The sequence below is a fragment of the Triturus cristatus genome, chromosome 4_2 (genome assembly GCF_964204655.1).
Source record: "Triturus cristatus chromosome 4_2, aTriCri1.1, whole genome shotgun sequence".
Taxonomy (NCBI): Eukaryota; Metazoa; Chordata; class Amphibia; order Caudata; family Salamandridae; genus Triturus; species Triturus cristatus.
Genome location: NC_140586.1, coordinates 641,011,073 through 641,027,572, shown reverse-complemented (window position 1 = coordinate 641,027,572; position 16,500 = coordinate 641,011,073). Strand labels below are relative to the sequence as shown.

Sequence of the window (16,500 nt, the reverse complement as noted above, 5' to 3'; positions counted from 1 at the left end):
CTTGCTCAATGTATGCACATTTAGTATATTTTTCTTCAAGCTCCACCACTACCATGCTTCAAAGTGGAGCTTTCAGTGCAAAGTTCTGTGCTCTCCTCCTCCCATCTTGGGGGAACTTTTTTTTACTTTTCCAAGGCTCCAGTTGTAGTCTTCTACAACATGCTAGTCATGTGCCTACCACCTGAATACCCCTCTAACAGGGCAAAGCTCAGAGCCTGGGACTCTGCCAATTTTGTGTTCGATTCCTTATCTGATTCAGAACTGAAAATGTATTGCAGTTCATTTTTCCACATGATGCTGAACAGAACAGTATGTCTCTGGAATCAACAAGTCTCCTAAAAGAGAATGATAGATGTTTAGCCACTAAGTCTCTGAACACAAATAAATACGTAGTAATAATACCTACCAACTCTCTCCCTAAATATGTAATAAAAACTCATGATCTTATCGGAGATTAGAACCTGCATACCTTTTTTAATATCGGACACTTTGCTCCAATACTGGTCCCACATAGCCATGTTAAATGCTACTGCAATCACCCGGATGATAAGTGCCGTAGAGTGGGTTTCTATTATGATAAGGACCTATTTAATGTCCATTTATATGGAGCAGAATTTCTTTCGGTATGTCTCCACAACCCTAATGCAACATCAGTTTCTTTTTTTCTATACTTGTAGTCCATCTGATTGTGACCCTAGTTTGATTTCCAGTCTATAATCCATGCTGGTAGATTATTTTACAAATGTAAGGTTCTATATCATAATTGGGCATTTTAATGTTATTTTACCAATGTACAGTAAGAAGGCCTTTGTTGACCTAGTAAAATATCTAGAAGAAAACCTGTAGCATTGAGTAAATCCAGACTAAAATGAGTGAATTTGGTCATATCCTGGACTATTATTTGACCTTATAAATTCATTACATCATTTTGTAATAATTCCAGTACTCAGGTCTGACAATTTCTTAGTTCATTTTAAACCTTTCCTACCAGGTCAAGATCTTAAATAACTTAAATTTGACCAGGCGTTTGAAAAAGAACTCATTAGATGCGTTCATAGACAGAGGCCTCGTCAAAAAGGTTAAATTGCCTGTTCAGGAGTATTTCTTTTTGTACATGGATCGTCATGATTTTAGACACACTTGCTCCAGTTGCAGCAAAAGTATTATCTAATAAAACTCATGCACTTCTTAGTATATCAAGTCACTGCATACCAGAAATGTGTAACCAGGGCAGCTGAATGAGACTGTTGGAATCACTATCATCCAAATAGAAGTCTCAGATATTTAGAAGGTGGCCATTGAAGAAGCCTTCACTGTGTTTTATTCAGCAAGCAGGCACAGAACAAACAAAGAAATTTGGAAAACTTTGAAGAGTTATGATACCTATGCCAAATCTATTGTGGCCTGCCCTTCCCAAGACTCATCAAATGTGTCCCCCCTTTTTAGCAAGGAAATAAACCTGATGAGTCACACTATCTACTTAATCAACTTCTGCCTCTGTTTATGTACCTCCTCTAAACTCCTAATTAATCAAGTGGGACAAATATATCCCTCTCTCTGAAAGTCGAATGATCATGAATATAAAGAAATGTATAAATCAGATTCCTCCTAGATCCTCTTCAGATCAAACGCTTTGATTTACTGGCCCTAATACTTTCCAATTGATCTTTACTGGTTAATTCATCTTTGAATCAGAGCTAAAGGAAGTGCTTGTCAGACCTCTGTTAAATCAATTCAGCCTTGACCCGTCCACTCCAGGGAACTATGAACCCATCACCCTAATGAGGCAAATCTTGCTTTATGCCCTATTGTGGCACATAATTGGAATTAATAGCAGTCATAGACACTCTTTGTTATGGCTGTAAATGGTGACTGTGTAATTTCAATACTGGTATTTCATGACAGGTTCTTAGCTAGTTTGTCTTTTTGAACATTGTTCACAGAGAGCCATTCTTGACAACTTTTCCCACATGATGTCTGTGGTTGCTTGCGGGGTCTCTCAGGGCTCTGTGTTATTTCCGTATCATTTTAGGATCTGTATTCAAATCTTACTACAATGATTTTCTCTGTTGGACTGCAGTTCACAAATATGAAGACAACAACCAGCTTTTTTTCCCCCAGCAAAACGACTCATTGCAGACATCTCACAAAGCCTTCGTTCTCCAAATCTGGGCGAAGAACATTTTCTTAAATTCAACTCTGACAAAACGGGTTTTAGTAATATGGAAACAACCTTCTGCTTATATAATAATTTCTGTTTTATACTGAGCTAGGTCACTTCCTTATGCATCTTTTGTAGTTAAAAGCATGGGGTTCTAGCTTGTTAATAAGCTCAATATGGCTTCCCCAGTGTTCGCAGTTGTCACTGCTTGTTGCATTCAAGTGAGAACTGCAAAAGCTCATGCCTGTGCTTTGAGTTGATGACCATAGTATTGTAGCTTTTGGCCCTACACGGATCTAAACTACACTACTGCAGCTCACTGTACACTGATAGGAGCTACTCCGTAATCCATTGGCTTAAGTGTATACATAATCAAACTCTGACACTAGTTTTAGCTTGCTTTTCCAGAGTGTCCATTCTGCTCCCTTAACTTAATGGGTTGCAGATCAGTTCCATAATTCAGTTTATGATCCTTTGCTGAGCCCACAACTCTTTTGAGAAATTTTCCTTCAAATATCTCTCCCTGCGTTTCCCTGTATATCAGCTAACTCATTCTCTATGGTGTAAAACAATTCCTCCTATATAGGTTACCACTAATTTGTAAAACGAAAATAGGAGGTCATTAATTTTCAAGTTGTCAAAGCTTGCAACTCACTTCTCGTATCCTTCAGATTAGCTCTCTTTCACCTAAGGTTCATAGGAAACCTATACACCTTACGACTTCTGATGTTTGGCTCTGACGTGGAGCCTTTAATAAGTTACCCCGATAAATATAAATGAAAAAACAGATTTGAAATCGTTAAAAAAATACTTAAACATTCAATTTCAGACATCCGGTTTCTAAATATCAGGTACTATTTATAATCCAGACAATCCTATGTATATCACAATCACCAAAGATAGGCTGTTCTTTGCATGTACTCTCTACATATATACAATGCGTTTTACAGAAGGGATCAGATTGAAGCTTTCCGGAAGTAAAACTCCACATACTAGTGGTGTCCTCAGTAAATCCATTATTCAGCATTATTTTAGAGCATAATATCCATCTGATTCATATGAATGCTGGATTTCAGTACAGCACTGTACAGTGTAGCAAACCTATCACAAATGCCTATTAACTTAATTCATGTTCTTACAGCCCTGTCAATGGCAACATATTTCAATGTTTCTTATTAACTTTAATTATGTTCCCTAAGCTATTTGGAAATAGGGTGTGTCAAAGATAACTGTTTTGATTCATTCTTTTCCCCAAAATAGCTACGCACCAATTTGTCTTTGAATGATTCCTCCTTCCTGGAAGTGATAGGTTATTTGTTGCCTGAGCCATTTCCAGTCACATTGTGATATTTTGCAGTGTATTAACATTGTAAAATTTTGCAGTCAGTCCCTAAAATCGATCTTCTGTTACATGAATCTGTTTAAATTTTAATAATGAACCTTATGGTTGGTACATCTTTTTTCTCTTTAAACACCAATGCAGACGAGAGTAATTCATCCCTTGTCTTGTCATCAGCTCTTTTAGAGGCTATTCTCATGTCTTGTCTGTATTAGAGTTAACAATACAATTTAAATTCATGATAACTAAAATAGACCAATTGTAAAGAAACTTAAAAAATATTGATTGTTATCTGCCATATCTCCACTACATCTTAACAGCCAGTGATGTATTTTAAAACATGGATGTTTTTGCAGACTTGTAATGAACTCCAGAATGAAGGATCCAGGAAAGTTAAGGAAGTTATGGAGTTATTTCCTAATGCAATAAAAATATTTGGGTTTGAACCAGTGTTTCAGAGAAAAATAAAATCATCTTAAATATCTAGCGTAAATTCAGCACAGTTGCACTATTGTTTACTTGCTATGGGAGCACATTTTCAAGGTAGGTTTGTCATTTATGTATGAGACCCTGAAATAGTATTGGCTATTTAACCACGCCTGTTCTAAAACAGTTCCGTTTTTTTTTTTTTTTTTTTTTTTTTTAACTCTTCTGCCACATTCAGGTTCCATCATTTTTTCACCCTCATTTTAAAGTGTTGAAGCATGTATACTAATGTGGTTGCTTAGTACTGAATTGCTGTGGATTTGTTTTTTATTTTATTTTTTAAAGCGAGAGCCCTTTTTAATGTCTTTAATGACAAGACCGCTGTCTACTTGACCTTTCGTTACCAATACTTTTAAATGCACATATAGTGGGTTTTAGCTCATCCCGTGGTACTTTTTTTTGCCTCCCCTCCTATTTGCTGTTAGAGGTCTTATTCGGCTCCTAATATGTGCTTGTATTAAAATCCATGAGGTATTATTTTAAATCTAAAAAGTACACTAAATCATCACGCAATATTCAGTATCACATACGTGCATTATATACAGAATGCAGTCCTCTTATTTGTACACTACAGCACACTTTAAAAAATATATAATTTAGTCTGTCATTGGGTGCAGGTCACATACTTACTTGAGGGGACATATTCTAGCTACTAAAACAAGCATTGTCATAGCCAATCTGTTTGGATTTAATAGGGTAAAACAGGCATGAACACATGCAGTTTACATGCAAAAAAAAGCTGTTGACTTTACTATTTTTTCTTACAATGTAAGGTAACGCTTAGTTGTGAAATCTACTGACATGTTCATCAAAGATCACTTTTCTTAGCAGATAGGTTGGCCTCCTGCAACACAGCCATTAGGCAAAATGTCAAGCACTTTGGTTACACAAGCGAAGGAGGCATTAGAATGTAGGATAACATATGAAATGGGAATAAACTGCAGAGTTCTCACAACCCGGTTCACATTTGTTTTATTAATATTATTTATTGCTTAGTATTTGTGGTGTGTTTATGCATGTATTTATTTGAGTTAAATTGTGCAAACTAGATTCTAGGCTATCATGTTGTTTATTTTTTGTTGCCCGTTTGCTCCCTTTTACTTTAATTTGTTAATTTGTGCATTTTGTTTCATTCTTTTGTTCTTCACATTCTTTTGTTCACAATGTCAGAAGATGAGTTTATTGACAAACTGCCCACGTTTGACAGGCGTTGTGAAACCCCTGCAGGTACTGTACCAGCCTACAGGTTTCAAGAAATTTGGAATACTGATCCAAGCCTTCCTCCTGTCTTTTTATTTCTTAAATGCAATCTGAGGCAATATTCTCCATATATTCAGTGCGTCAAAAAGCATATGCATGCGTTTTTCTGAATAGTGGAGCACGTATTGCACAGCAAAAGCAGCAGATTGCATGACAGTTTCTCAAAATAAAGCTTACATTTAAGGGTGTAAAGCAATTCAACGTCACTAGCACTGCATATTTCTCTCTGTTAAAATAGTGCATGTTATTTGATAATGCGACTGAGAGGTACACCTGCCGTTTTTCAGGTAACATTTTTTCAGCATGTGGTTTAAGGTTACTTTTAAATTATGTTGTGGAAAAATGCTTATTACTGTGTTAACAGGGGTACATTCATATTGCTTTCTGCCTGCTATGGAGTACGCATTCTGCACACGATCTATTTCGAATGCATTGACCGATTATACACCAGGACATCACCTACTAAAGACAGTGTTGCTAATCCTATGTAGTGCAATCGACAGAATGAATACAGAACTCGTTTTTTCTTGATCATCCACCCATCTCCTCCCGTGCTTCCTGTACCCAGCTTCTGCTTTCTGTGGTGTGCACCAAGAGCAGACGTAGATATCCCAACCCTTTTTCCCCCTCCTTAATAGCTTGCCGTGCCTTTCCCTACCCTCTACTACAATCATATAGCTGCTCTGTGTCTGACACTGTGTCCTTCTTTCTCCCTCTCCTTAACCCTTCCCATCCCGCTTCAACTCCTGGCCACACAGAGAATGAACAGCCTTCCCTCGTTTGGTTTGACAGAGGAAAGTTTTATTTGACTTTTGAAGGTAAGTAGTACACAGCATACCAGAGTATACTCTGTCCCCAATACTCTTCCAACCAAACAATTGTGCTTCTATGTCTTTCCTTTAAATAACCTATTCTGTACAAATGCTATGGCTACTTAGGCGCCAAGATTTAGGAATCATTTTGATTCAAAGTGCATACTTTTGGCTTTATCAATCTTGCTAAAAATCAGCCTTCTGCAGTATAAAGTGCTATTTCTGATAGGGCACTTAAGAAATCTGCTGTGCTTTATAATACCTTTTACAAATTCTCAAGGATTTAAAACACCTTTCTGTCAGCCAGGATTTAATTTACACCCTGTTCACACATGAGATAGGGTTAATGTTCTTTCGTTTGTGTCTGCATGTCCAAATATGTAAATATATCTGTATGTGTATATTTACATCTATACCGTTAAGTTCAGATTTGTTTTCTTGTTGCCTATGTTTAAATGTTTTTAAATGTTGCATTTCCTTCTACGTGAACAAATGGTATGTAGTCTCATCATGGCACTGCTGTTTACATTAAAATATCTTAAAACGTGCATCTGGCTGAGAACCAACCATAAAATCTTACCTGTCTCAGAATGTGTTGATTATGATCGCTTAGAATTGATGTACTGCGCGAAAACCCTAAAGTTGTAACCTCTCTCACGCTTTCTAAGATCCAAGGAGACTAATTGTTCTATAACCCTATACACTTTATACTACTACTTCATGACAAACTTAATGCCACCAGAAATAGCTATTAGAGAGACACCAATTTAGCTTACTCGTGTGATAGATTAAATGGTAGTGCTTTTAGTTCCTGCATAAAGTCTGTTAAATACTGTTGAGTTCATTGCAGTATTTATTAGGAGTGTGTAGATTGGGTTTGGTGCATAGAGCAGTTGTTATAAATGGTACCATGTTTCGCAGAATGCTAAGCTATTGGATTCTGAGTAATGTTCATGTAAGCAATTGTACTTGAAATAGTCTTTTCTATTTACTTCTTGAAGAAAGTGAAGTCTCAGCATTTACATAGATTTGTGTGTATCTTTTCACTCTTGTGAGGCTTGCTTGAAGAGATATATTTAAATGAGGAGGGTGTGTGCCAATAATGTGCACTTGCATTTATTTCATTTCTAGTATTTTTTTTTTCACTCAAAAGTTAAGTGGACGAATATGGTCTATGAAAAAATCACAGAAAGCTTAGTCCATTTGGAAGAATATTTATTTTGGTAGTCTGGTGTTTATGCCAATAATAAAGGCAGCAAACAGTTCTGACACCGGAAGAGCAAAATATGGCGTGGATGACATTTTAGTTGCCATTTTTAGTTCTGTGTATGTTATCACCATAATTGGTTTGTATTTTTAAGTATTCTTTCACTTTTTATGAGACAAGTATATAGATGAGTATAATAAGAGACTACAGTGAAACAGACTCCTTGGAGAGTCGAAATGTGCTGGATCTTCTTTTGTCAGTAAAATTCTATGTACTGCATCAACCCCTTTTCTCCAGCCTCCTGTTTTCCCAAAAATATCACACAGAAAAAACATATAAACTGGCTTTCAATAAACTTTCACCATTAGTATGTTAAAATGTCACTTGCATTATGTTCCCTCCCACTACAGCACATATACAGATCAACGGACTAGCCAAATCCAGCCTTTGGATGCTTTTATTTTGTATAACTGCATTTTGTTTCTGGCATATATATATACAAAGGCCTAAAACATAGTTCCCCAAGAACAGAATTTGTTTGACTCGTGTGCTTCTCGCCGATAGCTAGTCCCTTAGATAGTAGGGCTGTCACCAACTGTTTCCAAAGGATATTTGAGTAGCTAGAGTATATATGAACTTTTCTAGCTTGAAGCCAAACACCCTCTGTACTTGTATCTGACTTGAGAGGGACCTCTAGTAACGCCTTGAGGATCTACAGCTCTGAGAAAGGATATTGAAGATTTGCATCTGACTCGAAAAGGATCTCTAGTTATGACTTGTGGAACTGCAAATTTTTGTGTGTATGTATATGTATATATATATATATATATATATATATATATATATATATATATATATATATATATATATATATTAAAGCTCACAGGGTGCGGTCAGAAACGCCGTGCACTTGGTGAACTAAGCCTATGAATAAGGATCAGTCCGAAACGCGTCAGGCTGCTCCTGCTCTGTGTTTGGTCTACTGGGGATTGCTGTAGTCCGAGTGCTCCCTCGCCTGTGGGCAACTTGGAGCGATATATATATATATATATATATATATATATATATATTTATATGTATTATGTATGTTTATATGTATTATTTACTCTATTGCTGTCTGTCTCCCGTCAAGGCAGTATGTGTCCTGCAAGTCGGTTTCAGCACTATTACAAATATCACAGCTGTTAAACCACAGCAAGAACTTGCTCACTCAGGCATTGATGCAGTATGTATAATCTTATTGACAAAAACAAATCCAACGTGATTCGACATTCCAAGGAGTCTTTTTCTTCTAGGTAGTCGCCATATTGAATTTTACTTGTATAAATACTTATTCTTTATTAAATACTTATTCTATAGAAAGTGAAAAGAATACTTAAAAATATAAACTAATTATGCTGATAACCTGCTCAGTATAGAAATAAATGTACTTCTTTCCCAACATGATTAGATATATCAACTTATAATGAATTAAATAATATTTCTTCCTGATCACTGCAATGCTATTTTGTGCCAAATCTAGCAAAACCAAAGATCTCATACTTCTCATAAAATATTATTATAAAGCACTCCAACGTTGTTCTTTTGGATATTTACACACAGTGCTAGTATTATCCAATCCCAAAGCATCACTTTGCTGTAGCATAAGTGCTATTCAGTACTTATGGACCAAAAATCATCATGATAATGTATCCATGTCTAAATTCAAACATAATAAGGTAAATTCTTCTCGGATGTATCATAATAGCACCAAAGTGGTAACGCAGTAGGTACACTCAAAAAGGTATTGAGTTCTCTTTATTTTTCACTTTCATATAACTAGTATTGCAGTAAATCAACTCAGTCATTTAAATTCCCCTTGATGTCTACTTTATGATACTAGTGATCCGTTAGTGAAAAATAGCAAAAATGTACTGGAGAACAGAGCTTTGGAAGGGAAAGACAGGAGAAAGAAAGGAAACAAGATTAGAATGAAAAATTGCAAATTTTAGATACCTTTATATGACAACTATACATTAAGCTATCTGTAGCAGCTTCAGTGATTCAGTGAGTATACATCTTAAAATTAATTTACATTATAAAAGATCCCATCTCAAATAGGTAGGTGACAATTCTTCATGAAAATATTCTTTTTCTTATGTTGGCGGATGCAAAGATTCGTAGTGATTAGTTGAAGAGCGGATAAAGAAAAAATTGGGGTTCCAAAACAAGTTTTTCCAACAGTGCATTTTCTATAGAGTTTTTAAACACATGTTGCGGCAAAATGGCTGAACGGATTTTGAAGATAAATTATGGTGTGGAGTGTCCTTTTTGGTAGTTGTAAATTGGTTCAGTAATTTTTAAATAATAAGGGACAAAAACTTACTGATACATAGGCCTGCAGTGTGCCCCAGTGATTGTGTGGTATACATCAGTACATAGCGATGACAAAACACAGTAATATTGGCTAAGGACAGCCATTTCAAAATTAAAAGGCAGCCATGTGGTTTAGAGCGCACTTTGGGTTTGTGATGGGTTTTAACGTGAAATGTAGCGTCTAACTGTTTTTATGATGTATTGAAAAAAATGAGGCACTTTACAAAAGTAGCTACCATTGGGGAACAGTAGTTTATCATTTTATATATTTTTAACAAACTTTAAGGAGTACCGCAGAACTTCCTCAAAACTATCTAGGAAGTTCCACAGTACTTTTCTTTTTTTTTTTAACACCCCACCATCTAATGCTTTGGATCTTTTAGTATGTGGAGTATCACCGCTCGTATAAATGTCTGTAAATTAGCTACGCTCCATTCTGTTTCGCGTATGTTAACCTCTTGTGCATAAACTCCAGTTAAAGCTTGCTTACTTTTGACAACCTAATAACTTAGCATGCATAAATGGCTTAGAATAGCCAACATTTCCTAAACAAAGTGGGCACTTTTCTCAGCTTAAACATCCTATTTAATGATGCAATTTAAGCCTTGCCAACGAACAGAAAAGACACAATTTAATGTATTCTGTAACCTGCACAAAGCTGAAAGATATATATCGTTTGTTGGTGCCTCTTGTATATACTTTAGTATATACTTATATGTGTATGTACTTTGTGGGCTCTGGAGATCAGCCCTAGGACTTGTATGATTCCGCTTAGGCATTTTCTTTTGTTCGACTGCCTTCATTTAACTTGATAGAAAACGACCAGTAGAGGTCAGTAAAATAACAGAATTGCTTTCTGCGGAGGGACTTTTTTTTCTGACAACTGCCTCTATTTAACTTTCTTGATAGACAACGACCAGCAGATGGTCTTTAAAATACCAGAATCACTTTAGCATTCTCTAGATTCCAGTCCATAGAAATTGTCTTCCACAAGCACCCGTAGCCAATGTTTTTTTTTTAAAAGTCTTGTATTTTCAGTGATATAACCACCAAAAGGCCCTGATTTTATATTAAAAACAGAGCTTTTGATGATACCATTTTCCGCTCAAAAGCAATATTTCTCTCCATGTGTTCCCTTACCTGCCGTGTCACACAGTTTATTGGTTATTTTCCCTCCATGTTAAAGAACAGTAGATGTTTCAGCACACAAGCTTATGTGCTGCATAGCTAAATACATATAAGGTCCCAAAAGCAAGACCGATTGCATTGCAAATGCTTGTTCTCATGCTATTAACGGCATTGAGCACTCTGTTTCCCTGAATAGAATTTCTTTCTCTATCAAAGCAGGAGTTGCACTCAGCAGCTACACAACAGGTTACTTAATAACTGCGTTATCACGCTCAGCTATGTTTTAAATGTGTTGCGTGGAGTGCCACAGGGGTCCCCCCCACTCCCAACTGTGCTCTTGTCATCCTAAAAATCTCCTGTACCCCTGGGTGTACTTGAGCTATGAGTGATTTTTTCCACCCATTTTTGATAACATATCACTGCTACGCAAAGTAATAAAAAAACACACCTCATTATCTTTCCAGTTAAATGCCTTTTTTTTGACAAAGCTGTGCTGCAGACATCAAATCGTGAGCAACAGGTTAAGCAAACGTGTCACTAATGCTATTCTGCTGAGCATTTAGCCCGCATCAGTGATATACAATCTGAACTTGCTGCTGATTGGAACCAGTGATCAATTTAAAATCCTATCCTTACATTAAGATTGTAATTCGAGCTCTGGTATAGTGTTTGAATATTTGTGCATTGGCTACCACCTGGTCATCACATGAGAAGCTAGCCTTAATTTTGAGATTGAGCAACCAAAACGTTTTCTCTCACATATGCCAAATGTACTGCTAACGGGAGACATATTGCCATTTTTAGCTTCTTGTTTGCAGTTTCAAGTGTCTTACAAACTGATATTACCTGCAAAATTGTTGAGACAGAATATATAGGTGCTTTCTAAGCAGCAAAAAATGTAATTAAAAAGTCACAAGCATCAAATTACTCGCAGTGCATTTAAATATTATTGTCACTCTCAGAACTCATTGTACTTCTACTGTTGAGTTTACAATAGCTGAAGATCCTGAAAACACTTTCAGAACAGAGAGAATGGCCTCTGAGGGAAAAAACTAGGATAACCGAGAACAATGGGCTTTAGCAGTAAAGGACTTTCTCTGCCAGTCCAGTGACCTTAAACATTATCATTTTGCTATCTCACACATACATAATTGTTTTGCTTACTGGCAGCGAACACCACTTACCCGGGTTGCCTGTGGCATGTCACTGAGCATTTAGTATCTGTTTAAGTTTTCCCATATCATTGGTGAGTTTTAGAACATTACAGGCTAATGCAGTGATCTTCCGAAACAAGGCTAGGTTGCCATGATACCAAATCTTTTGATGTTGATAATAGTACACTGCTCAAAATCTTTCATGGGGAAAAGGTAAGATTTCGAAACATACAATTTCAGTTCCTTGAATAGGTGATAGGAATGGACAGAAGTGGCAACACTGGTATGGTTGCAATTGACTGTAAATAAAATTTCGATTCTACAGTATTGGATCTTTCATAGATTCACATGCTGGATTTATCCCCATCAATGTAGTGATAGTCCCATAGTATTACTATAAAAGCAGTAGATGATACATTGATAGGCTACAATGCAATGAAGTCACTGCAATAGCCTATCTACTTTATTTTGTAAATATGAACCAAACTTGAACAAAATCCAATATGGCAACAGCACCCTGTAAAGCACTCCCAAGAGAGGTTGAATTCCTCAGGTTTTCTACCGCACGTCCTGTGACAGAGAGTCTCCCTGAGCTCTGCTCACTTTTTTCCTTCAAACTTCACATTTCTCCTAGAAAATGTTGGATTCTTCAAAGAAAGGTCTCTTTAGGTCATGTGGTAAGAAAAGGCTCCATGCTGAAGATCCCCTTAAGACCTGTATTTATTGTTTGTATCCCCAACATAAAGTAAAAGACTGCAAGATTTGTAGAACTTTCTCAACCAAAACCCTTAAACATAGAGAGGGTAGGTTGTTGATTTGGCTGCAGAGACTTCAAAGTAAATCTGATGTCTCTGAGGATGAGGAAAGCTCTGCCTCACATACCTCTGTAGAAAAATCTAAAAGGAGAGCGAGGTCAATTGATTCTCCTGAGGGCTTCTAAAAAAAAATCTAGTCATGAAGCAGCAGGTCCCACACAAAAGGAAAGCATTCATTTCCTGCTGAGGAGAAAGCCCATCTGGCATCAAAAAATGAGAAAACCTCATCAGAGCCCTCTTCTATAAAGATCACAATCTCTAATAAGCTTGTGTTGTCGACTGCAATGTCCTCTGGGTCTCCATCGCCGCAGGGCATGTTTCACCTCCATAGTCGTCGACAAAACCATCGTTGACCAAGGTTTCCAATGCTATGGTAGCTCCATCAACGATGCCTGTACTGTTGGTGAAGATACCCTCGCAAACAATTCACCGATGAGTTCTTCACAGTTGACGACTTCCTCGTCAACAACGCTTGTTCTATCATTGACCACCTCTTCGTCGACGACAGTGTGTGCATCAATGACGGTGATATTAGCAATTCCCATTATGTCCTCATCAACAGCAAAATTACCTCAAACAAATGGGTCCTGGTAATAAAAATTAAAGTATGACCATGCCCTGGTGTTTGTCACAGTACCACCTTCTCATTTACCACAGAAATCTCTACAATCCCATATTCAGTTACACAGGAAGGAGGAATTAGTCATGCTACAAAATGGAGCCATAGAGAAAGAGTGCCACGCTGTCAAAGGGGAAAGGGCTTCTACTCCTGTTTTTTTTTTTTTCTGGTGAAGAAAAAGTCAGGAGAATGAGGTCCCATTTTGAACCTCGGAAGGCTCGACAAATACCTACAGGAAAAATCTTTCCACATGGTGACTCTCCAGGAGATTTTGCAACTTCTGAACCTTTCGGATTTTCTGGCCAGCCTCAATTTGCAGGATGCATATTTCCATATTCCTATCCATGTTTCTCAGTTTCACTGTGGCAGGCGCGCACTATCAATTCAAGGTCCTCCCCTTAAGCCTCCGCTCAGCTCCTCGTGTATTTACCAAATGTCTTTCTCCTGTGTCAGCACATCTACGATTATGGGGCCTGCAGATTTTCCTGTATCTTGGCGATTGACTAGTGAAGGCTCCTTCTCTTTACCGGGCTTCGGAAGCCATATCATCTACCTACAACTGTTTCGGTCTCTGGCGCTTTTAGTCAACTACCAGCAGTCCGTTCTCACACCCTCTCAATGGATAACTTTTCTCTGAGCAACTTTGGATACACTCCAAAACAACGCATTCTTATCCACAGAAAGGCAACAAAAACATATCTCTGGCTCACAGTCTCGCCAAAAAAGAGTTTGCATCTGTTCGTCTCCTCAAATAATTTCTCTGCATAATGTCCGTGGCCAACCTCATGATGCCCCATGCACGTCTCAGAATTAAACCGTTCAAAGTGCATTTGGACAGACAATGGCTTCAGGTGACCGGATCATTAGAGGATATTATTCAGATCACTCTGATAATGAAAAAAATCACTTACTTGGTGGCAGTCCACCAGCAGTCTCTCTGTGGGTTTGACATTCCTCATTCCACTTCGAGAGTTAGTTCTGACCACAGATGCCTCGTTGGAAGACTGAGGAGCCCGCCTTCAAGACCTCCAAGTAATCAGGAAATGGAGTTTCTCGCTCCAAAATGCACATCAACTTCCTGGAATTGAAGGCAATTTTCCAAGTTCTTCAGTCGTTTCTCCCACGAATACGAGCATCCTCCATCCTCATTCTACAGACAACATCACCTGCATGCACTATCTCAACAATCAGGAAGCAATGAGATCTCAGATTCTATCCTTAGAAGCCCAAAAGATATGGTAAAGTGCATTGCTTCACCGAGTCTTCATCAAAGCGGATCATCTTCCAGGAGTGAGAAACAACTTAGCAGACACCTTGAGCAGAATAGATCAAACATGTCTCGAGTGGTAACTCGATCAGCTAATTCTCGACTCCGTCTTCCAAAAATAGGGACCACCAAACTTATACCGCATTGCATCTCAGGAGAACTGAAAATGCTGGTTCTTCACCAGCTGGGAACCTCAGAGAGGGTCATGGTGGAATGTGTTTTCGATAAGATGGTCAAGAATCTTTGCCTACCTTTTTCCTCCATGCCCTCCCATCTCCAGAGTGCTAATGAAGATGAAAAGAGAACCTTGCTGGCTGATCCTCATTTCTCTGTTTTGGCCTCGCAAGCATTGGTTCACAGAGCTGCTTCTACTATAGGAGTATAAGCCTTATCGCCTTCCAGTGATGATAACACTACTGAGCGTGAGGGACAAATCCTGCATCCACAACCAGCCTCTCTTCAGTTGCATGCCTGGCACCAGACTTCAATAAATTCAAATCCTAAATTCATCCCGAAGGTTCCATCTCAGTCTCACCTTAATGAGCATATTGTCCTCCGCACATTTTTCCCAAATCCATCCTCTCCAGCAGAGACGTCTCTTTACTCTTTAGATGTTAAAAGATGTCTTAAGTTTAATTTGCAAAGAACTAAACAACTATGTAAAACGGATCAATTGCTGGTCTCATATGGACCATAAAGACTTGGTGCTTCAGTCTCAAAGAGAACTATTGCAAGATAGATTGCTGCAACTATTTTTGCACTGCCATACTACAGCGGGCAAGCCGCTCACAGTCCATGCCAAAGCACATCCACAAGGGCAAAATCCTTTTCTGCTGCTCTGTATGCTGGCGTCCCGTTGGACAAGATTTGTAGTGCTGCAACATGGAAGAGTACACCTACTTTTGCGATGCATTATTGTCTAGATCTGGCTACTTAAAGTGACAAAGCTGTAGTACAGATAGTTTCAATGAGAAAAGCCTCTACTCTTAGAGGTATTTTCTCCTTCATCATTTGTGTTTTTACTATTATTAAGTTATAAGATATTGTTTTGGTTTCACATTTTACTTTGCTGATATCCTAGTGATAAAGGCTACAGTGAATATATATATATATATATATATAACCTACTGGCGGTCGCCAGTAGGTAGTTATAGTTAGGAACTATTTTCCATAGAAAATCCGCAACATTCTATTCCCAATAAGTCTGGCGCTGGTTGACGAATCTTCGCAAACTTTTGGCCAGCTCCGGTCTGCTCCTATCCTGAAGGTTTTGTGGTGATTCGTCAAGCGGGGGCTGAGAAAAAAGGGGGGTCCCAAAAGGCGTTTTCCCCATGCAATTTCCGATAGGACCTGTTGACGCAGCTACAGCCCGAACTGCTGAACGGAATTACACGAAATTAGGCAGAAAGGTAGACCTTGGTTCAGAGTCGTGCATTTTGCTTAAATGGTGTAAATCCGTTCAGTAGTTCCTGAGAAAATCAAAAGTAAAATCACATATATATCTGGCCGGAGCCTAACCACACATCTCATCGTGAGATCTGATTGGCTGTCAGCACTTTATCCAAGAAGTGTTGGCCGCCATCTTGGGACCAATATACATGATAGCACCTCATTAAAAAGCATTGCAGTTAATAGAAGGTTTTAAGACTGTAGTTACATTATAAATCATTTGTTGATGGTACCATACTCATTTTAGGAATTGTGATATGTTCTAAGGTGATTTTTCCATGTGAAAAAGCCTTCTGCTGGGATATCATGAATCATGTTTGAGAGAAAACTATTTTCACATGCTTTTCCCACAGAGGTTTGGAAGGTGATCTATAAGCTAAACTGAGAGCATATTTTCTGTAAATTCACATTATCTTTCCCAGTCATGTGAGAATGAAGTCTGACATTC

At 37.9% G+C, this 16,500-nt stretch overlaps 1 protein-coding gene across 8 annotated transcripts in view; it reads left to right on the top strand.

Moving 5' to 3' along the window:
* SGIP1 (SH3GL interacting endocytic adaptor 1) overlaps positions 1-16,500 on the top strand; it is a 1,140,118-nt gene that overhangs the window by 852,425 nt on the left and 271,193 nt on the right. For 3 of the 8 annotated variants that reach the window (XM_085602347.1, XM_085602346.1, XM_085602353.1), the window contains 2 exons: positions 5,157-5,213; positions 6,005-6,064. The exons of 2 other annotated variants lie outside the window; for them this stretch is intronic. In XM_085602347.1, the coding sequence (XP_085458473.1) occupies positions 5,157-5,213; positions 6,005-6,064 (117 nt within the window). The remainder of the gene's footprint in view (positions 1-5,156; positions 5,214-6,004; positions 6,065-16,500) is intronic. 3 more of the 8 variants (XM_085602350.1, XM_085602348.1, XM_085602349.1) reach the window with 2 other exon arrangements.